The 24,320-nt window shown below is 37.2% G+C and overlaps 1 protein-coding gene across 1 annotated transcript in view; it reads left to right on the top strand.

Annotated features, from left to right (window-relative positions):
- The window catches only part of WDR70 (WD repeat domain 70), a gene marked incomplete at both ends in the record, with an annotated part of 154,389 nt that overhangs the window by 96,416 nt on the left and 33,653 nt on the right, over nt 1–24,320 (top strand). The window contains one exon of the mRNA XM_082013152.1: nt 19,966–20,065. Within this exon, the coding sequence (XP_081869278.1) occupies nt 19,966–20,065 (100 nt within the window). The remainder of the gene's footprint in view (nt 1–19,965; nt 20,066–24,320) is intronic.

Genomic DNA, 24,320 nt, shown 5'->3' on the forward strand with positions numbered 1-24,320 from the left:
TTCTGTAAAGGAGCAGTGTAAATTTTTTTTAGTGGCATTCTTATCTAAAACTGCTAGTACGCTCTGGAAATCTCTGTATATATTTAAAATCAGCCATTTCATACAGCATCTTGATGAAATAATTAAAAAAATTATCCATTAAAAAAATTCATCCTCCATTTTGAGGGGTGGGGAAGGCATCAGAAAAAAAAAATTGAAAAGGAACATGTGTTCAAAGTAGGATTTAGAAAGAGGTGGATAAGATTGGCTCCTGCACTGGAATGATAAAAGCACTTACTAGGCTGACAGGTTGCAGAGATGCTTGCAGAGGAGGACAAGAAAATATTAACTCTTGATAAAGTGGTGCAATTTTGGGGTTATGAACTGTAGGTGACACAGGAAAATAGGTAAAGCTGTGGAGAATCAAGATATGAGGGTTAAGCTAGAAATATATAGAAATATTAACTTCTGATTTTTGAAGAAGAAATTTTTTTAATTCCCATCCAGCAAATATCATTTGACTTTGTTGAAACAAGTGTAGAACTGTATACACAGATTTTGCTATAGTACAGTACAGCTCTGTTACAAGTCAGAATTAAGACAGCATCTGTGTGTAACTTGAGAAAGTATTCTGTCTGTAACAAAAATCACTAGTGTTTGAAAGCATAAAATAATTGTTACAATTCCTTACACTTGATCAGCTAGGAAAGATTCTGGCATCATTATTTTAGACTATGGATTTGGCACATACACAGCAGGAAGGAAGGAGTCAGGAAGGTGTGTGATGTTAACTGTAACTTAGCTGACTGTCATGCCAAAGCTGATCTAGTAAAGTCCTGTTTTGACTTTCTGAATTCATTTATGCATTTAAGCACGAATATGAATGTCGTTTCTACTCTGCTGTTGAATGCCCATACCACTGTTCCTGCATATGGCGATAACACCACAAACTAAATCGAGGAAGGTGTTCCTACCATATATTATGGCTCACACTACATAATGCCCATAGCACCTGTTATCCTGGTGTCTGTGAAGGTTTTTAGACACATTTATTTTTGACAGAAGTAAAAACTTGGGTCAGACGCTGAGCCCACTTCAGAGAGAGGGAAGTTTCTCTGCTTCAGTGAAAGCATAAAGCCCCTGCTTTCCCACAGGAGAAGGGTCATGAAAACAGCAGTACCAAGGGCAGCAGTGGATACCCTGATAGGAAGGAGGATCTGAAAATGCCCTTCTTGGGAACAAAGGGGGAAATCATTAGAGACAGGCACACTGCTGCAGTGCTGGTCACTCTTCCTCTGGGGGTTCACAAAGACCGTACCGCTTTCTAGGTGGCAGAAGCTCCCTGACAAAGCTCCCAGAAATCTTCCTTGCCACTGTAGCCGTAGTTTCTGACTGCTGGTTATAGGTTTATTACCCTCTGCTCCACACATGACTTGCTACCTCTACACCTGACTACAGGAATCGTGCTGATGTGACTATCAAAGGGCAGACAAAAATAAACCTATTGTTTGGTGGCATCACTTGTGTTTCCTGCTCAGTAGTGTAGAACTTGGTCCAGAATGGTGTGATGAAATAATTCTTCAAATATTTTTTTTTTTACATTGAAAGAAATAAGATCTTTTCTTTCCCGTGTTTTATCATCCCTGCTGAAGTCAAAGTAGCTGTTTGTTGTAAGTTAGAGTCACGAGCTAGTTGTTTTTTCCAAGCCACTTCGAGCCACCTCAGTATCGGCTTTTTAAAAATTATGTTGTTGTGCCTAGGGAGTGATTTTGGTGTATGATCAATTCCCTTCTTTAATTCTGACTAGTAATGCACACCATGAGTGTTTCATTCAGTTGTCTGCTTCCACTCTTTTATTGGTGCAATTCCAAATCTCCCAGCTGTATGTAGTGAAAGTAAAAACACTTTTGGAGGAAGACTTTTTTTGTCTTCATGACACTGTCATTGGTAACTTGCTAATGCTGAAGTTAGCCAAATGCATTCCAGCTCTGCCTTGCCTTTCTCCAAACTTCCTCAGCATGACTATGATCCATTATAATCACCTGCCTCAGAAGGTTTTTTCGTTTTGTCATAAATCTGTGTTATTTTCTCACATATGTTATTTTGTCAGTGTATGGTTTTTCTTTAAGGTTCATGTACGTGTGCATTTACAGTGCACATTAACAGAACGATCTGTCAGCTTGTTTGAAATATTATGAACACTGTCAACTTGACTTAAAATAACAGCTTCAAAGGACATAAAAAATAACTTCCTTCAAAATTCCAATGAATAGTGGAAACAACAGTGTGAAATAGTCAATAATATCATAACACATTAGAACTCTCTCAATTTAAATATTCTGACATATGGAGAAATGTCCAGCAAATACGGAGAGTTGGAGAGCATTGGTGGCCAAAATATGACAGGACCTTGAAAATCTTTGATTCACAGGACAGTGCAGTAAAACCGATAGATTTACCTGCAATTCAGATAGGTTCAAATTCCGCATTTTGCCTGTGCTTGCCCATTCAAAGCTGTTTGCAAGACCAGTAGTAATGCATATTGCTGAACAAGCTGATCTGTGGAGTGTTTAATTAGTGTTTAATATCTAGAATGAAGTCTGTCTTGCAATCAGTAAATCTCTGTGCGCCCAGTTTTCCTGGGTAGATGTGGGAGTATCTCATTCATAGAGATATGGAAAGACTGAAGTAATTTTTGTAAAGACTATTAGTACACTTGGTGGGTAGGTTAAAAATGTATTGTGAATTAAAACTGATAGAAATCTCTTTAATGAACAAAAGATCTCCCCCTCACTTTCCACACCAAACAGGAAAGGTTCGAGATATTTTTCATTGATTACAAATAGGATTTATTAGGCTGAGAATGCTAAAGAACTTAGCTTTTCTTAGTCCTTCAAACCACCTGATGAGACTACATCTTATGTGAATTTTCCCTCCAGCTTTGCTGGGTGTATTGAACCCAGGACTGCATAAACAACTTCTCTGTATATGGCAGCCTGAATCATGTTTCTCAGTTTCACATATCACATGTTTTATGGTACATCGTTGCAGCTGTGATACAAAAGTATTGGTAAGAGTGCTGGGGAGGCAGAGTTTGTAAGGAGTAGTGATTTCTTTTAAATGCCTTTAAGAACCTAAAAACGAGCTTGTACAGCCAAAATCTTGTCTGTTTTTTTTCCTAGCTATATTAAATCGGGTCTGTTTAGAAACCTTGAGTAATTTTTATAAGCTTTTAGCTGTCTACTGGCTGGACTCTAAGTAGTAAAGATTAGTTTTGACAGATATATCTGTAATAGGTTTATCTTTTTATGTAATGTAAATCTGAACTGGAAAGATGCAGTGTTTTATGATTTTCAATATAATTTAATTCTCATTAAGCACAAATTGATTCAATGCTTGGGGAAAAATTTTTATAGCTAGTGATTAACTTTTATTTTTTTAATTTCTCTTTTCATAAAAGACCTAGTTCTATATTTAACTCCATTCTTCAGCTATTTCCTGCTCAAACATGAGCATCTACTACAGTATTGCAGAACTACTGCTTTGCTAGCATTTTCCTTTTTCCTGGTTTTAAAATCTTACTTTGATCTTAAATTACTAGAATAATTTATGTGTTTTGATCAGTTTTAAATTACTTAACTAAAGCTCAAAATGATTTTACAGAACTTAAAATGCACAATAATAATGAAATCCAACACTATACTAGTATACTGCCTACATGGATATCCCCAAAAGTGGTGTGATCAAGTGGTAATCCAAATAACCTGTTTTCTACACACCCTTAAGCCACCCTATCCTCAAAATACAAGAGGAGGAAAAGTGGGATGTCACAGTATGCATGGAAGTTAAGCAGATCTAAGGTCTGTACATTTTAATTACAAATACTCCTGTTAAAAGTATTTTCCAAATAGTTGTGTGACTATAGATGTAAGATAAATACATTTCTATATTTAGTGATTGTTTGCTTTGAAAGGGTTTTTGTAACCTTTGTTTTGTGGTGTGCAGTCTGAAGTTTTAAGGTAAAGTTTTCAGAGATGAAAGGTTTTACAAGTATTGGAGCCATTTGGAAGGAATTCTGTACAACTAAGAACGCAGATTTAGATAACACAAAAAGATCATTTAAGATACTTCCCCCCCCCCTAAATATGGTGACCCTTTTGTTTTGGAATAGGAATCCAAGCCCAGACCTTATTTGGAATTTTTTTTGTAAACTTTATTTTGCTGTTCTTGATGGATTTTACAGCTGATGCTGCCAAGACAGAGTAATGAAAACTAGTAGTAAGATCTGAGACTTGCTGTAAATATTTTCTCCATTAATTGGAAGGTCCTTTGCAGAGATTTATACCCATACTTTGGGAAGATGAGATTGTTGGATCTTTGCACAGTTACAGGATGCTTTTTGCATATGCTGACATGCAAAAGACAGAGATCTCAGTAATAAATTCTTGACATGTATGTATGTCTTCTGTCTGTCTACTAGAAAGCTTTACTAGTGTGCATATGCCTTTTTAGATACAGTTTCTACTAGGCAAAGGTCATAGTGTGTCTTTGGTATCTGGTCTATCATGGCATTCCAGGATTATGCTCTTTTCACAGAAGCTAGGTTTTATTCAGTATTTTGGCCATGTAATATTCACTTGACTATTTGGATATTTTGTTTTGGTTTTGTTTATATAGAATTTGGGATTTATATTAATATCTTCACAGCATTAAATTTTTACAATTACTGTTCTTAAACTTGCTGAATATCACTACTACGGCAAATCATCCAATTTTCCCCAAGTATGTAACATGCTTCGTGCTTTGAAGAGGGCAGTCTGGCTACATCTGGAAATTTCTTATGTAAATACAAGTTGAAAGATACCCAAATACACTGTATTCCCCTTTCAAACTTAAGCTAAGTTTTCCATATCCATAATATCCCACCCTTTCATTCCATATGTATATGTGCCAGACCTCTGCTCCAGAAACTGGAAATCACACACAAGCTTGCCAGCAGCAAATATTAACAGATTCATATATTATTTCTTTTTGTATACATCTGTTTTAGCCAGTACATACTATCTGTACCCTGAAGCTAGCTGCAGTAAAGGTTCTGACAATCATATGCTAAGATAAAATGTGCCCTGCTGTATTTCTAAGTGTATTTCTCTCTTATATAATAAACAGTTTATAGTTAAGGACTATCTAAATGTTTGCATTATCTAATATCGTGATGAAAGGCAATTCTAAATCTTGAAATCTGTCACATCCCAATGAAAATAGCATAAAGGATTTTACTTTGGATTCATGTATGGTTAAAGGAAAAAGCCTTATCCCACAAGGATTATATATCTTTCTTTGGTTTACTATTTAGAAAAATCACAGTAAAGTCTACAGAAATAATTTTAAAATGACAATTTGAGAAGAAAACAGGCATTATAGCACGATGATTTGCCTTATTAATATTGTAGTGTTATTACTATAATGTGAATACTGTTGCAGAAATGGATGAAATAATGAAAAATAATTAAACAGAAGAGCCTTCTTGAGCTAACTTTGCTATTTCAGAGAAAAATTTCCTTTTATGCAGAGACAAAAAGTTAAAAGTATGGATGCTATGTTTTGTTCTAAGAAGTGAGCTTCAGAGTGGTCTAGATTATTAGAAAAAAGGTTTTTAGATACTATAGTATAGGCACTGCTCAAGCAGCTGAACACTTCGTTGGTCTAGAGCCTGATAGGGTTTGTAAATTACAAAAGAATTTTGTGCTTGGTGTGTGTTTTAGGAAGCTAGTTTTGCATCCAAATGTTTTTCATTGTGATTCATAGTATGTCACTATTTCTTGAAGGTAGTGAGGAGATGAACAGCAGGTTTATACTGTGAATTTTGTAAAAGCAATGAAAAATATGTATCTGTACGACTTGTGGTCATTAAGTTCCGTTTTAGAGAAGCCTAAAACTCCTGCATTTTAAAATACGAATGGAAAACTGTTACAGCTTGATCAAATGGATTCATTTAAGAAGAAAAAGGGTAGGAAATCACAGAAATGATAAGGCAACCACCAACACTCAAGCAAGTTACAACTTCTGAGAAAGCACAGGCCTAACACTGCCAAAGAAGAGTCTGCCGATCAGCTGGATAATGATATGGACATCTGGAGGGAAGATGCAAATAATAACTTCTGATTTCTGGAAAATACTGAGTGAAGATTAGGTACTTTCTGTCTGCATATGCTTGCTCTATATTTTGGCTTAATTTATGGGCCTTCGCCACTTGCAGGTTCATATTTGGTTGTATCTCTTGCAGGCTTCACTTTTCTCATAAATTCATAACTTTTAGAAACCTTTCCTTTTTGGGTTATTCATAAAGAATAATGTGAAATGAATTTTAGAAAACAGTGTAATAAGAGCTAGGTGGGTTGGGTTTTTAGATTTGGATTTTTTTAATAGAAAAGGAAATTAGAAGTAGGGTTTCTTTTAATGGAATGGTAATTTGAGACAATGCAAAACCTCAAAACTGAAGTAATGATTTGGAATTTTTAAACTTTTGAAATATATTTTGTATTTCCCTCTCAATTCTTATCATTACTGAAGTAGAGTAAACTTCTTTTACTTTTTATTTTTTCCCAATCTCATTTTAAATGTTACCAAATTCCTACCTTTTCCAGAGGTCTAATGTTGAAGAAAGGTAACAAATTCTTCCAATTTGAAATTTGTGGGATTTTGATGTATTCCTGTGTCACTGACCACTATCAGAAAGCGGATACTGGCCTAGGAAACAGATAGTTTAATGTTGTGCAGTGCTTGTCCATAACCTTTTTCATAACTGTTTAATTTAGAAAAAATAAACTTACCAAAGAGAAACAGGAAATTATTTAATTTTTTTTTTAAGTTCAATTACATAAGAGAATTATTTATTTTGAAATCACAGAATCATAGAATAGGATCATAAACATTTCGTTGGAAGAGACCTTTCAAGGTCATCTAGTCCAACCCCCCTGCAATCAGCAAGGACATGCCCAACTAGATCAGGTTGCTCAGAGCCCCGTCCAGCCTGATCTTGCATGTTTCCAGGGATGGGGCAGCTACCACCTCTCTGGGCAACCTGTGCCAGTGATTCACCACCCTCATTGTGAAAAATTTCTTCCTAATACCTAGCCTAAATCTGCCCTCTTCTAGTTTAAAACCATTGCCCCTTGTCCTATCACTACAGGCCCTGCTAAAAAGTCTGTCTGTCTTTCTTCTAAGACCCCTTTAAGTACTGGAAGACTGCAATAAGGTCTTCCCGGAGCCTTCTCTCCTCCAGGCTGAACAACCCCAACTCTCTCAGCCTGTCCTCACAGCAGAGGTGTTCCATCGCTCTGATCATTTTGGTGGCCTCCTCTGGACCCGCCCCAGCAGGTCCATGTCTTTGCTGTGCTGAGGGCTCCAGAGCTGGATGCAGGACTCCAGGTGGGGTCTCAGCAGAGCGGAGCAGAGGGGCAGAATCCCCTCCCTTGCCCTGCTGGCCACGCTGCTTTGGATGCAGCCCAGGATGCGGCTGGCCTTCTGGGCTGTGAGCGCCCATTGCCGGCTCATGTCCAGCTTTTCATCCACCAGTACCCCCAAATTCTTCTGGGCAGGGCTGCTCTCAGTCCCTTCATCCCCCAGCCTGTATTGATAGCAGGGGGTTGCAGGACCCTGCACTTGGCCTTGTGGAATCTCATGCGGTTCACACAGGCCCATTCCTCAAGCTTGTCCAGGTCCTTCTGGTTGTGCTCGTTTTTATGACATTACGAAATACATTTTTAATACAAAAATATTCCCTATGAATCTGTTAGCATTTGAGAAAGTAAAAAAAGAATATAAGTTATAGTGAAGGATAGCTTTTGGATGTAGCATTGGGTTACATACATTTGATTCAGAGGAATTCTGATAAAAACCGAACTATTTCTATATAGAGAATGATTGTTTCATGGCCGCATCCATTAAAAGGTGCACTTCTGTGAAGATACAGTTCTAAATGTGCTTAAATAGTTGGCCATAATACACTACAGACTGCCTTCAGTTTCTAAAAAAAATCTCATAAGCCTAGTTAACTTTAAAAAAAAACTGAATGGCATTTGTAGAAAATTCATAATAAGATTATAAATCAAAGAAGTTATTTTAATGTCCATGATTATCAACGAGAAGATAGACTGTACTACTACACCATCTCTTGGCAGCAGGTACAGAATGAAAACAGTCATATGAAATGAAAAGTATTTGTAATAATATTATATTTTTTGTAAGACAGTCTTCAGTGAGCAAGTTTCTTTCAGCTCTAGGTATAAATTTCATAATCAAAACCTAATAGAATATATTGGACATTTGCTTGATAAATAAGTAAAACTTCTTCCAGTGTAAAATGTTTTAAAATAAAGTTTTTTTTTAAATGAACTCCCTGTTTCCTAAAGTTTGTTTTCAACAGATGTTAGTGCTAAACAGTTAGCAGAGAGGGTGGTGAAATAGGTGGAGCATTGTTCCAGCTGTGTTTTATTTAACGTATGACTGCAGTGATACTACACAGACTGAAATCAGATACATCCGTGGAACAGCTGCCTTCCTCGAACCAAGTTCTAAATTTCTCATGAGATAGAGAACTAGATTTGGAGTTGGATATGACTATGTACATATTTCACACATTATGCTTAAATACATATACAGTGTGTCTCTGTGTGTCGAAGTATGAATATCTAGTTTAATGGAATTTTTGAATGTGTATAATCTTTCTAAGCTATAGTAATTTAAACAAGGTAATCTTAGACAATTCAAGGTATGTAATTTTCATTCAGATTAAGCAACATGTAGGGTTTTATAAAAATGCCTTTATAATTACTATTTCACTTTTTACCATGTATATGTATCACTTCAGATTTGGCTTGTAACTGTTTTGTGTTCAAACCAGTCACCTGTAATCAGCACTAAAACTTAATTTATATTTAATTTTCAGTGTAATACATTTTATTAAGGTTGGGATAGGATGAGCAAATTAGAAAGTACTGTGCTAGCTCACATACAACAAGTGGAATATTCTGAAAAAATCCAGTTCATTGTATAATCATGGACCGTGTTTTTTATGGACACTAAGAGCTCCTGATGAATATAGCTGTGATCAGCACATACCCTGGTAAGGGCATATAAACTAGCTCTGTAGCCTGTTTCATTGTCCTCACCAGTATGTAGGTCTGTGGTCTTGTTTGGACAGCAGATTGAGCCTGAGACCTGTAAGCAAACTTCGTCTTGTTGAGGTCACCAGAGTATACTTCTGTGACTTTTATACAGGCTGTTTCACCAGCGCTTGCAAAAGTGTAACTAGTACAGGTAGGATGTTCCTGTCCTTGTAATGGGAGGACTGGCACTGGCTTGTGTTCAAGACCACCTTCAAGAGCCTGAGTGATTTTTCAGAATTAGGGATACCTGTTTGAGTCAGCAGACAGCATTGTATTGCCAGGCATTGGCTTGTCATTTGTCACAAATGTGGAAATGCCTGGTTGATTTTGATATTTGGTATGTGGAAGTGTGGTGCCAAACTGGGTAGGAGTTGACAGGGGTGTAGGAATGTTTTCTGTGCTCCAGACAGGTCACTGTTATTTCTTGGCTATTGCATTGAGGTAGGAGAGCAAGGCAGGGCTGCGTTAATATGTGTTGCTGTGTGTCTGATGTTTAAAACAAACTTCAGTTTTGATTGTTCTCCTTCCGAAACACATGTGGTTATGGCAGAAGATGAATCCTTTGGTGTCAAATTGATAAGAGATTTACATCGACAAACAAAAGCAAGACAGTGAACAAACTCAATTGCTACTTCTCTCCCTTCTTTTGTCATTTTTAAGTGATGGTTTACTGTATGTCCGTATGTGTTATGGAAAAGGGAGTGGTGGTTTTGCTGGTTTTGACTTTGTTTTTCTTTATGTGAGGAAAAAAAACACAGATGTGCTTGAAGATCAAGTGAATTATCTGTAAGTGCAATTATTGGAAGAATATATATTTAAATCATTGGCAAAATACAGCTGTTAAAGACGACAAAATGAGGCAACAGTGGACCCTGAAAGTAAAGAACCATTCTCAAGGAAACAATGAGGGAAAAGGCATCAAAGTAATAATAATGGCAATGGGTTATTGATTGGATTCTTTACAGTGTGTTTTACAGTATGTGGCAGAAAGGAGATGACACACTGTGATGCATATAACAACATTTTTCTTATGATGAATAATTAAAAGAGGTTGGATTTTCCAGGAAAATTGAGGAGATACAGTATCCAGCTAAGAAGATCAGGAAAAGCTTTTATCATGGTGAATTTAAGTTTTCAGTCAAACATTCACAAAGTGATATCAAGATGAACTAAGGTGTTCAGCAGATAGAGAATGATGTACCATTTCTTGGAAGGTAATTTAATGGCATTGATATATTTGTAGTCAGGGTTGTGATTATGGTTTTTAAAAATATATTGTAGATTGAGAAGTTCAGTGTCCAAGGTGACTGAGTAATGGTGAATAGTCAGTGAAACAGAGAAAGAGAGAGACACACTAGAGGGAACAGTGAAGGAGGGAGCCAGCATACAGAAGGTGTACGGGAGATACTGGACCTCATAAAATAATGAAGGGGATCAGAAAATAGGCACTTTCTTCCAAGGCTGATGAGAATGAGGATGGGGTAGCTTTGTTGGATTTGTCAGGGATAAATCTGTTCACACTCAGGAAGGAATTTAAGTGGGATTGACTTAATTAAAAGGAATGAGAATGGAGGAGAAGGCAATATTGAATGAAAAGACCAAAGTGTGAAAAAGAGTAATGGAGAGAGAGAAACAAACATGGAGCTATTTGTGAAAAGCGTAAGTCACAAATGAGATTTCTGAGATGTGTATTTCACAAACAGCAATTCATGTATCTCTCTGTTCTCCAAAGATGCCACTTGCTGGTGAGAAGAAATAAGAAGTTACCAGGCATGAGTGTGAAATACTGTGCTGAAATAAAACTGGAAGGCTAGGATGAGAAAACGGAAGGAATCTTTTTGTAGAATGGAGAAGAATTCTAGGGATGCTACTGGTGAAAGAGAATTATAGTCAGGAGAGGTACTAGAGAGTGTCATCAAAAATGGAAATGGGAAAAGAAAAGAGTATTTTGAAGCAACATTAACAGTAGATGAGAAGGCTAATTGCAGAATGAATAATTCTGTAATGATTTTATACTCCCCAGAGACAAATTGGTATGGAGATACTGCAGCCTGCTTGAAGGAGTCTTGGATATTGTTTAGGACATTTTTACATTACCATACCTTTGATAATCAGATTATTATTTACATGAAATGAGACAGAAGGACGTTAATTCCAAACAAAGGCATTCTATCCCCTCCTATTTAAATAGTAATCTGTTTTTTAATAGCTATTTAAAAAGAAAACTAATTTTGAAGGCAACCCATGTTTTAAATATGTTCAGGAGTCTCACTGTAGAACAGCAAGCCACATTTGTCTAAATGATATTAGTTTTTTTCACTCTGCCTAGTGCTTAGGTACTTGATTGCTGCTCTGTAGGCTACCTTGGAAACATGATATGACAGGGTGTTGTGCAATGTAGATGGATAAATACACAGTGTGTTTTAAAATTGAAACATTCATTTTCAAGTCATTTCAATACTGAGTGTCAGAAATCAAGTCCAAGTATACCGGAGCTTCATCTTGCAGAAACAGTGAAATCTTGGTTTTAAATTTAACTTATCCTACAAAGTATCTTTAATCATGAAAGGTTTTAAAGGTATTTTTGGGTTGAAGTTGATGCTACCACAAAACCAGAAGTGACAGAGTTATTTAAGACTATGTTGTTTCTGAGCTAAATGCCGGATGAATCTAAAAGCACTATTAAGTTGTAATTTGTTGTATTTGAACAAAACTACGTTTGTCAAAAGAGTTTTCAACAACTGTGTATTGTACATGTGGAAAAAGTCATTTACACTGTAATATTTTACTTGTAAAACCAGTAAATTTGTTATCTGTAACTTTGGGTTTACAGATTCTGAGGCTAAGTGGGAATTTATTTCTTTTCCCTGTGGAACACTGTGTTCAGTTATATAAACTACTTGCAGAAAACAATTTTTGAAAATTTTTTCCACTTTGCCAATTTTTTTGCTTACAAATGTTTAGTGATTTTAATTTGTTTGCTTTTTTAGCTAGTAAATTATATAAAATTGTTGTGAGAAAAAAAGCAATGGCCATGAAGTAATTATGAAACTGGGGTAGGAATGTTGCTTGAAAAGAAAATAAAGTTTGCTTGAGTTACCTCCATCCTCCCCTTTTTTTTTTCCAGCTGGCTTCTTACTTTTACATATTACTTATACGTAACTCTGAGGCCTAATCCTGAAGTTGCTGAATTGATCAGGTAAAATTCTGAGTTAAAGGTGACTGAAATTGAGAGCATTTAACAACTCTATGTCTTGCAGATTAGTAGCAACGTATCTTTGATTATTAAAAAAAAGCATATCTCCCACTGCACTCCCATAAGTGCCTGGCTGACCTGTAACAGAAGAAAAGGAGTTTCCTTCAACTTCTCAGAAACAACTTTTATTAACAACTTACTTTGCTGAATGATGATGGTATTTTTTGTTTTCTAGAGGCTTTTAAAAAAGATTTCAAATATGTAGGGTTCTTGAAAAGCAGTATTAAATTTATTGAGCTAATAATGTTAGCCACCTTATGCAACATTATTTATAAACCACTGAGGCTCTGAGTTAAGAATGCTCATTTTATCACTGAAATGCTTCATGTAGCAAAATACCATTTACCCTTTTAACTGAGGCATTCTTCCTCCTTCGCCTTTCGACCTGAATAAATAAAACCAAATCCATGTTTTTAAAAAATTACATTGTTTTAATTAATAAGCAGAAAAAATATGGCATAATGGTTTGCAGGACATTTTTATTGTAAATATTAAATAATGCAGAAGAAATAATAGCTCACTACATGCTAAAAGAAATTTAATGAAAGTGACTGTTCATTTCTTAGATAAATACACCCATCTTGTTGGAGTATACATGATTTAGCTACTTTTTTTCAACAAGTAAGTAAATTTATTATACAGCCACCTTTGATAACTCACTGCAAATTATGCCTTTTTTGGATCAGGTGTTACTGATCCATAAATACTGCCTTTATGTGAATTTCTACTATTCACACAGCACCTATCTAAGCACCTGTCACAAAAATGAGTTTTAAGTTTTGGGAGCACTGAAGACTGAAAGAATATGAAAAATTACATTGAATTATGGTCGGAATAACTTTGTGGTAGATGCTTTTTAAAGACATCCTTGTACCTTATTTATATTTCTTCTGTTTATATTTTGCTTGTTTATTGCCAATAGATAAAGGGTACTTTTAATTGATATGAAACATAACGGTATTGTCATAGGTGAGTTTGAAGCAATCTGTGGACTTGTAGTATTTCATAACTAAATTTTAAAAGAAATTTTTACAGAAAAACATTGATCAGATTTGATTCTTTTCTGGAAGGCAAAGGAACCTTCAACAGCTGGGCAACTGTAGGAGTGATTATTTTTGACGGAGGCAAAAGAGGGGGCTTTTTTTTGGTTTACAGAAGCCATATTTATGATAGTAAAAAGGAGGAAAATCGTGAATTTGCTAGGAGAGCATGGGATGGGTTAGATAAGTTATGAAAAGATACAAAGGAACGTTTCTTTTACATCCTGGTAAGTTTTTCTCATGCAGTGTAAAAAATCCCCAAAGGAAGCCAACTGAATAGTTTCCAAAAGCTATTTTTATTAGTAATATTTATCGGGTTTGTGTCCAAGATAATTTTCTCAAATGCAGAGTTTGACAGTGCAGCCAAACATTCAGCTGGGGTTTCATTTTCAAACCATTAGGCAAATATTTAACAATGCTGTTAAGAAGCCATCTTTCTAAAATGGTTTCCTAAAATCTTTCGTGATGAATTAACTTAAACAAAAAGAAATTGTTTCTGTGGTCAGCAATACTCTTAGAAATTGAATGCTCTAAGTGGTGAGGGCGTCTGGGCAGATAGGAGGGACTTTCTCATCACTCTACAGTGATTCGGAGACACCTCTGTGGCAAGCCAGCCTGCTTGCTTCCTTGTTTTGTCTAAAACCACATGTAGTCAGGTACCTTGACTCACTGCCTTTTCTGTAAGTGTTAGAGATTTTGTTTCAATAAAAATCAACTTTTTGTATCAATTGCAATTAACAAAATGCTAAATCATTTTTCACCTTGGCTGGCTTCTCTTCTAAGAATGCTGTTTTCCATAACAGCCCAACATTTTCCAAGCAAGCATTTTCTCTTGTGTTTTTATTTTTGTTCATAGTTCCGTGGTATAATGCATGATTCATTGCAAGGGACTGAAGATTTTATAGACTTTAAAAATAGGTACAGAGCTGTCTATTTTTTTCATCACAATACAGTTGCTCAAGAAAAAATGCAGAATATGAAAAAAAAAAAGCCAAGTCTCTTATCTGTTCAGTAATTGCAACTAACTGGGAAAACTTCTCTATGAAACACACGTGAAAGGAGGTTATTGAAGCACTGCTGAGTGTGAGACGTAAACAAAGAAATCCCAAAGACTTACCTCCCCTAGAATATCATCCCTCCATTTAGAAAAAGGCCTTTGTTGCAACATGAAAGAATATAATGGACATGCAAGACAGTTAAATACAATTGCCAGTCAGATGTGCTGGTTATGGCAAGTAAAGGTAGGTTACTCTATTCATAATTGCTTCATTAGGATTGAGAGAAAGGAAGGAGTGTTTCAGATCTGCTAATGATATGTGTAGATGTCTCTGAGTTAGAAGATCACAGAGAAGAGCAAATCATGTAACAGTGTAATCACGTAAACACCAAAACCTCAAATTTGACAAGTTAATCTTGTTTTCTATCAGTCTGGTCATTACTGAAACAGCATCCGTTTCTACACCATGGGAAGTGGTATTGAAGAGCTGTCACATGAATTGAAAGCCCAGGGATCATGTTTACAGAGACTTAAGGAAAGCATCTGATACAGTTTGCAACTGCCTACTCAGGGAAAAAATTGAGAAATTTCATTAATTCAGCTGGTGTGCGTAGACCTGACAATTTGTAAGTGATACACTAAACCCAGAAAGTACAGTTAGGTTTCTTTTTTGGATTATAATTGAAAGCAAACTATGCTTCCTTCAAGAGAGATGACTGAAGGGGGGATGGGGAAGTAGCCATTTGGAGAGTGTAACTCGTGGCCTGCCTTGTCAGCTGTGATCACAGCTCTGAGATGGCTGGCTGTCTCTGATGGGATCACCTTCAACAAAGACCTGGGCAGCTTTGCTCAGTTGTGGTAAAAAGAAGGTTTCTGGTTTGTTTCTTTGTTTTTTTTTTCTTGCAGCTTTATAGCTCGTGCCTTTGTCACCTTGATACTGGCCTATGATAACATGTTATCTTGGCAGGCTTTTATGTTCATTAAAAAAATCAGTTTTGCAGTTGAATATTATCAGTGTCAGCTAATTTATTTTGCTGACAGTATCTTAGTCTCTCAAAGAGCCTTACATGGCTTGTGACTTGCCTGTCTGACATCTCTGCCCAGCTAGTCCTGCCCTCCTGCCTCACATTTGAAACCACCATAAATCCTGATTTCCAGCTCTCTCAAGGAGCGTTGGAAACATTCCTGGATATGAAAGAGGGGGAACAGCTGGTGAGCAAGCATGGGAGGCATCTCTAGAGATGAGCTTCCCTGTTCAGAATACACCTGCCTTGTGCTGGAGTAAACTGGAGTAGATTGTACATTGCTAGTGGCACACTCAGTGTTGGGTAGAGGTTCCTTTTGCTGTAGACATGATTGTGGTTGCATGGTTGACTGTGTTCACACCAATAAATGTATAAAATTTTGTCACTTGTCTGTAATACAGGGTAAGATTGATATAGCAGAAACTTCGTCACTACTTTGTAGATCTCACTTTCCTCAAGGCCTTCCTTAATTTTCTGCCTCTGCTTTTAAAAAAATCTTGAAGATGTTAGGAAAAAGAAAGAAGAAGAATATCTTGGCTTGGACGTTCATCATTTTGTTAAAAGAAAAAAGGCAGGGTGAAGCATTATAATCTTGGGAAAGTTTTGGCTTACTGTGAAATATTGTGTCCTAGGAACAATGTGGAAAGTTAAAAACTGTCATGATAAGCATATTGTTGGGTTTTTTTATGGATGTGGCTTGGATTTGTGAGGTGAACAAACTGACTACATCTGCCTTTTGCTTTTCCTAGAATATGTTTTGTTTTGAAATCTGGAGAAGGAGAGCAGTTGTGCGATGCAGAACTCTAACCATGCAGCTCTGTTGTAGGTCATTCATTTGTGATAAACAATTCATGTGGCCACTGTTGTCTTCACTTCCCTCTTGGGGGGGGGGGGCGAAGGGAGGTCTTCAGTCCACCCAGATTTTTGTATAAAGGATATTCATTACTGACACTCCAGTCGTGTACCTTCCTCCTTCCCCCTTCCCAATCCTTTCTCTGGCTTCCTTCTATCATCTGGTTCTCATCCCCTCTAGGAGGACTGCAGTGATATTGCAAACTCTGACATTTATCTGTTATTGTAGTTTTTTCGACACATGTGACTGCATCCTTTCTCACATGTGCTTCATGTTTTCTGCCTGTCATTTCATGTTGCACACAAGTCCAGTCAGCTGTAATTGCTTAACAAAAATATATGTGCTAATACAAAGCTAGAAAGAAAGTGCTTGCATTGCTGGAGTTATTTGCTAGAAAGCCTTCAGACAAGTTGCAGAAGACAGAGTGTGTTACTGCATAATAACAGGCACCTCTGCAGCAAAAGGAGATGATGAGGGAGAAATGTAGATACACTTTGCCCCAATTATCTTTACATCTTTATGTAGTTTCAATGCTTTCTCCTTCCCTTCCTGAATTAAAGGTTTAAATTGTGTACATTAGTTCTGTTGTTTCATGTCTTTCCAGCAAGAAACATGCTGATAACAATTTTTTTTCTTTTTTGCTAATGATTTGTTAGCAAGATTAGACATCTGTTAAAAATGTTGAGGCCAGAGGCCAAACACATTATTTTCTTTGAAAACTGCAACGAACATTTGCCAGTATATGTAAAACTTCTTTTTCAACCTTCTATCACTTTTAGAGCAACCTTCAATCATTTTAGAATATTTGATTTAGTATTACAATTCAGGGTTATATTACTTTGCAGAATAATATATGGAGGGCAAGTTTGCAGAGCTCAAAGTTAGGAAAACAATCTTTTTGCTGGTAAATTGAGCAAATTTATTTTTAAAGACAAACAGAATTGCTGATGCAATCTTAATGTCCCTTTCAGACAAGTCTCATTTTACATGAAATCCTAAGGCATTGAAGCAGGATAGAGTTGGCTAAATTTATTCTGTTGTTTTCATTTTTGTGATTAAGGGACAAATAATGTCTGCCTCTTGGATATCTGTATGTTGATATTTTTCTATGGGATAGCTGGAAAAGAGTAAGAACTGGTGAAAGTATAGGTATTTCATTGAGAAGGCTCCATAGTGTGTGACACATTTAAGGTGAGCAATTCCTGAAAGATACAGTTTAGGTTTGATTAGTGGATTCATAAATTCATGCTAAATAAAATCAGTATCTTTGACCATAGAAAAATAACAAAACTCCTAAAACGTTACGTGATTTACTCTCTCTCTCTCTCTCTCTCGATATTTGGATTTTTTACTAATAAAACAGAAAAAAAAAGGCTTTGGTTGGACCCCAAAGATTTTTCTTTATTTTACTTTTTATCTGCAATAAAACAAAAGGAGGGAATTTCAGATCGATTGAGGATGAAATGAAAGAAAAAACCACCATCCTTGCAGTTGGGGAGGAAAATAAAAAAACCCTGTTATTTTAATACATGTATGTCAGTGTGACATTGCCAGGGAGGGATGGGAGTGTTGAGTAGACAAGTGCTGTGGAGACCAAATGAAGTTTTTCCAATTTACTTGAAAGAGCTAAATACCATATCGTAATCTTTCTGTCTTTTTTTCCAGGTGTGATTATTAACCATTTATGATGTTTTTGCAAGTGTCCGTGTTATTTCGTGGACAGAAAATACATCATTTTAATTGCTTGTTAATGCTTGTTAACAAATACTACAGAAAATTTATTTTCTGATAGCCAAATCACAGTTTTTCCTTTGTGTGTTACCACATACTTGGAAAATTTTATGTAATTGGTTGCATAAAGTATGTTTCTTATTATTTATAAATACTCACACCAAAGACATACAGTTGTAAACTGCAGTCTGTTCATAGAGTTTCTCCAGGATATTCACAATTGGCTAGAAGTGACAGTAATTTCAAAACAAGTACTACGGCTAAATGTAGGCTATTACATTCTATCTCCAAATACTGTAAGAAGCATTTACTTGGTGTTTGAAATCCTCCTCTGTTTGTTGAAGAGTCATTTGTGGAGGGAATGACTTATGTGACTCCTCTCAAAACTTGACTAAATCTGCAAGCTTTCAGTCATTATTTATGTCATCACGCAAAGATTGTCTAGCTTTTGGACCAAATTTAGAATGAACATTTGAAAGGGTGAACAACATTAATTAAGTCCCTAACTTGGGTCTTTTGCATAGCCCGTAAAAAGGGCCTTAGTAAGATGCATAGTAAAAAGTTAGAAGATACAGTAACTGAGGAATCCTGTGCAAGCTTAATTCAGTGCGTGTGTTCACATTTTGTGATCACATCCTCCTTTTTTATTCTGTAGAACTGTTTACTGCATAGATGGGATACTAATCACTAAGCAGCTCCTCAGTGTTTTGTCGCCTTACTGTTCAGTGTGTGATTCATGATCTGACTTACTACATGCCATTCAAACCCTCCTCTGAAAATGTATGCTTCTATGCATATTTTTCTGTTCTGCTCATCACTATGGTAAATAAAGGACTTGAATTTGTCTTCACTAATTTGGCTTCTTCCCCTCTGCACAACGATGGGCATATTTTAATCCTCTTCTTACAGATGGGATGCTGAGATACAATTGTATAGGCAACCTTTAACTCTTGGATGCTTTATTTTACAACTGTATGAATTAGTTTTACATTAGGAAAAGAGGGCAAATAAGAAGTGTAGTTTCCTAGGTGTTAAAAATGGAGTCAATCTATCTCAAATTCCTTTGACTCTGTTTCTGCCTTTTCCCTTTCCTTCCATTTTCCCATCTTGTGTGTGAAAGGCATCTTGATATCTTAGCTGAAACCTTTGGTTTTGGTTGGGAAATAGGAAGGCTTGATTTTACAAAAATGCTAAAATTTAATTTGAAGGCCCTCCCTTTTTAATAGAATTTTTAGGAATTTTACTAAATAGTGGCTTAATAAATAAGAATTCAGCTCTATACAAGAACAAAACTTTAACATGAAAATAATTTTTACCTTTCTCTAGGAGTATCAGCAAAACAGAAATAATAAGAAATAAACATACATCATTCACAAACTTGAATTTTGTTGCAGCTAAATGGAACACAAACCTCAGAATAACTGAGCTTTGTTCTATTGTATAAGCCATGAATTTTGGCAGGGGTTAAATTTGGCTGAAGTAAATTCTTCCAATTGTTCTTTTAAGTCTTTCCAAAGTATGTATTTTGGTATTTTTTGTAACTATAAGCCTTCTTAGGGGAGTGTTGAGAACTGTCTTAAAATGTATTTTTGTCTTAACCGGTTGTAACTACCTTTATTCAGTGCTAGTGGGAGTTTTCCAAGAGCACTGATGCTACCTAAATGTGGACTGTGTAATTAAACCTATGAAAAGGTCAAATTTTGCATTCAAGCTCTTACTATGAAAGCCTACCCTGAAACCTCTATGACATTTTTAAAAGGCTGTAGAAATACTTAGCTTCTATACCTGCTAAAAATACAGGGTTTTCTGTTTAAACTGAGGAATAGCAGCAGAGTACACAAAATGCTATAAAGAAATGTTTTTCCCGTCTCGAAATAAATACATTTTCTAATGTTTTATTTGTTTGACAAACAGGTACACACAAAATTCCACTGCAGGCAAGCCCATGCTCCAGGCACTGACACTTCATGCTTGACGTTTTCTTATGATGGTACTGTCCTTGCCAGCCGGGGAGGTAGGTGACTGAAGAACCCTTTGATGTGTTGAATGTAAGACAATTCTAACTTTACTAAGTGAAATGGTTTGTTCACCAAACCATTTAAATCGTAGCATTGTTAAATGTAATTGTTTATGGTGGAGGTAAGATAGTGAGATAGGATATTAGTGATATAAACTTGTAGTGTTTCACAATTTACATCTTTTATTTTGATACACTGTGCAATACTGTGTTCCTGAAAATGCATTTTACAGCAGTAAAGGAATATTTTAAGAGAACTTTGCTGTTTATGTTACGCAGTTCCTGATCTGTCTTCTGGTCTAGCATTAATAATACACCAAAAGGATATTATTAGCTTAAAAATAAAATGAGACCAGTTCCATTACTTAGTACTTTCTGGGAAGATTACTGCCTCTCAGTAAGAGTATCTCTGTTTTGGAGCTATTATTTTCTCAAGCTGCTTTCTTATGCAATGTCCTTTTCTGTTCTAATTGGAATTTTTATGTAATTTATATTACAAACATCAAGAGGTGATGACTGGAAGTGTGTGGCCAAGATGTACTTGAATGGCAAAAAAATTTGAAATGTCTACAGGACAGGAAAAAAAGACTTGTTTTCTAAATCTCAGATAAAACTTTTTTAATAGAAGTCTTGGAAAACAGAAGAAGTCTTTAGAAGGCAAAGATGTATTTGAAGACTCATTCCCTCCAGCATAGATGTATTGGACAGGATGGTGTCTGCCTAAGTCAGCTTTTCATACAGAGTTTTTTCTCCCCACTACTTTGCGGGCAGGTGCAAGCACACAATCCAAGCCGTCTGGATGGAAACCAGCTGTAACCAGAAGCTATGTGTATGCATTAGCATGGCCCCCAGGCCAAATAAACAGGCCTAGGGAGGGGCAATATATGTTACTGTCAGCTAACGTTGTGCCTAACATATGTACAGGACATCTGGTCGGTTTGGTACATAGAATGAGATTACGTACACAAAATTCCAGGGTAGCAGTATTCATAGACGGCAAAAGCTATGAAGCAGGGGGTGTGCTTACAAGCCAAGGGCTGTAGCTTGCAATTACTTTGTGTCTTCTGTCCCTGATGAGTAGAGTGGCATTGGTGGCTTTTTACAGTGTCTGACTTCATTGTATATCTTGCCATCTTTCTAAGATTCCAAACATTATGTTCCCCAGATCACATCTTTCAGAGTAAAATGGTGGTAGTCTTGTCCTCGACAGCCCTAGGCTTACTAGGACATGCTAATGGCACTTTCCTTGTTTCTTAATTGCAGTTCAGGCTCCTTGATCCAGACCTCTTCTGCCACTCTGCGCATCATGAATGAGTCCAAAGTGGTTGAGGTAAAAACTCTCAACCTTGCTCATCCTTACTGAATCAGACACTTACTATGTGAGAACCTTCTCTTTGGAAAGTAGGTGAACCATCTGTCTTTCTGTTCTGTGCTTAGTCAGGTGAAGTCCCTGGAGACTGGAAAAAGAGAAACATTGCACCCATTTTTAAAAAAGGTAGCAAGGAGGACCCTGGGAACTACCAACGAATCAACCTCACCTCTGTGCCTGGGAGGATCATGGAACAGATCCTTCTAGAAAGAGGATCATGTGCTAAGGCACATGGAGGGCAGGGAGGTGATTTGAGACAGCCAGCATGGCTTTGCCAAGGGCAAGTCCTGCCTGACCAATGTGGTGGCCTTCTATGATGGAGTGACCACATCAGTGGTCAAGGGAAGAACTACCGATATCATCTGTCTGGACTTCTATAAGGTCTTTGACCTGGTCCCCCACAACATCTTTCTCTCTAATTGGAGAGATAGGGTTTGATGGGTGGAATATGCAGTGTATGAGGACTTGGTTGGATGGTCTCATCCAGAGCATATGAATGCAATGGCTCTATGTCCAGATGGAGATCAGTGACAAGGGGTGTCCCTCAGGGGTCCCTACTGGGACTAGTACTTTTTAATATCTTCATCAATGACATTGACAGTGGGATCGAGTGCACCCTCAGCAAGTCTGCAGACAATACCAAGCTGAGCGGTGTGGTTGTCATGCGTGAGGGACAGGATGTCATGCAGGGGGACCTGGACGAGCTCGAGGAATGGGCCCGTGAGAACCTCATGAGGTTCCACAAGGACAAGTGCAGGGTCCTGCAAGGTCAGGGCAACCCCCTGCTATCAATACAGGCTGGGGAATGAAGGGATTGAGAGCAGCCCTGCCCAGAAGAATTTGGGGGTACTGGTGGATGAAAAGCTGGACATGAGCTGGCAATGTGTGCTCACAGCCCAAAAGGCCAGCCGCATCCTGGGCTGCATCCAAAGCAGTGTGGCCAGCAGGTCAAGGGAGGGGATTCTGCCCCTCTACTCTGCTCCTCTGCTCTGGTGAGACCCCACCTGGAGTCCTGCATCCAGCTCTGGAGCCCTCAGCACAGCAAAGACATGGACCTGCTGGGGCGGGTCCAGAGGAGGCCACAACAATCGTCACAGGGATGGAACACCTCTCCTGTGAGGACAGGCTGAGAGAGTTGGGGTTCCTGAGCCTGGAGAAGAGAAGGCTCCGGGGAGACCTTATTGCAGCCTTCCAGTACTTAAAGGGGTCTTAGAAGAAAGATGGGGACAGACTTTTTAGCAGGGCCTGTAGCGACAGGACAAGGGGTAATTAATGGTTTTAAAGTAAGAGAGAAGATTTCATCTAGATCTAAGGAAGAAATTTTTCACAGTGAGGGTGGTGAAGCACTGGCCCAGGTTGCCCAGAGAGGTGGTAGATACCCCATCCCTGGAAACATGCAAGATCAGGCTGGATGGGGCTCTGAGCAACCTGATCTCGTTGAAGCTGCCCCTGCTGATAACAGGGGGGTTGGACAAGATGACCTTTAAAGGTCCCTTCCAACCCAAACTATTCTATGAAATGTTGCATCTGTCTGCAGTGGTATTGTCACTGAAAAATTCACACAGACATACCTGATATGATTAAAGAGAAGCCTTGGTGTGCTTTTAAATATTAATAGAAAATAAGTTTAATACTTACGTGAGGAATATTCACTAGTGCTGTCTTGAAACCTCCATTTAGGTAAATTCTCTTATGTTTCCCATTTATAAATGTAGATCACATAAATTTCCTTTGCTTATTTTTATTGCGTGTGGCACTTTTGGTTGCCTGCTCTTCCTTGTTTCCGGATTTGTGTTTAAACAGACTTTCACTTATGTTCTATCTATGACACTTTGCTCTAATCTGTATGAAATGCTGGTTGATTCTTTGCAAAATGTAAGACTGTACAAAAATTTGTCTCCTCAGTGTGGATAAAAGTGCTACCTTTGTCTAGTGTATTAAAAAAAAAGTAATCTGTGTGTGCTATGCTAGAGAACAAGGAGTATTCATACCTTATTTTGACTTGTTTGGTCAGCACCGTAATAAGAACATTGCTTTGGATCTGTATCAACAAAAGCAGATGTGTATCCAGCATTCGTAGATTAACACGTCTGCCAAGTGCTGAGGATCAAAGAGAGGATAGTTGTTTGGGGAATGGGGACTTTCATTGAAAGCCTAATAGATTCTCCTGCATTTGATGGAGATTCTGTGTTGTATATGAGAGAGGTGAGGCAGGGCTCAGCTGCAAGCACAAGGGAAAATGAAAAGCTAAGGAGCTGCTTATGAGAGTTTCCAGTCTTACTTTTCTTAGGTATTAGGTAGTAACTTGACAGAAACTTAAGAAAGTGGTATTTTTGCACACTTGTAACCATGAATGTAATTTTTTCTAAATACAGTGAAGACAGTATTTATGGAACCTTTTCTTTGTTTAGCACTGAAGAGGTAAGTATCAGGACTGGACTTGGGATCCTACTATAAAAATCTAAAAGCCCTTTTCTGACTCTGCTACGTACAGAATTTATGGCGTTTTTGTCATAATATGAAGCAGTGGCTTCATTAATTCCATTAATCTCATGATAACTATTAGTCTGATGGTTCATTTTTTTTCTGTGGTATGAACAGTGTGTAGACTCAGTGCCATCTTAATCAGTGAAATTATATAGGAAAATAAGTCCACTGTAGTTAAACCCAAGAAAAAATAGTCACATCTAAGCCTATCAGATGGCTTATGCAGATACACGCTTTTTTTTGAGATAAAAATATTTTTTTGTGTTTCCTTTTGATGTTTTGTTTTGGGGTTTTTAGTTTTAGCTGTATTTCTATTTTCACAATGTTCTTGAGGAAAAATAAAATGTTTGATTTTGAAGGCGGCTATAAAAGTAGAAGCACCTTGAGTACAGTTTC

Source organism: Phaethon aethereus (genome assembly GCF_964289735.1).
Source record: "Phaethon aethereus genome assembly, chromosome: Z".
Classification (NCBI taxonomy): domain Eukaryota; kingdom Metazoa; phylum Chordata; class Aves; order Phaethontiformes; family Phaethontidae; genus Phaethon; species Phaethon aethereus.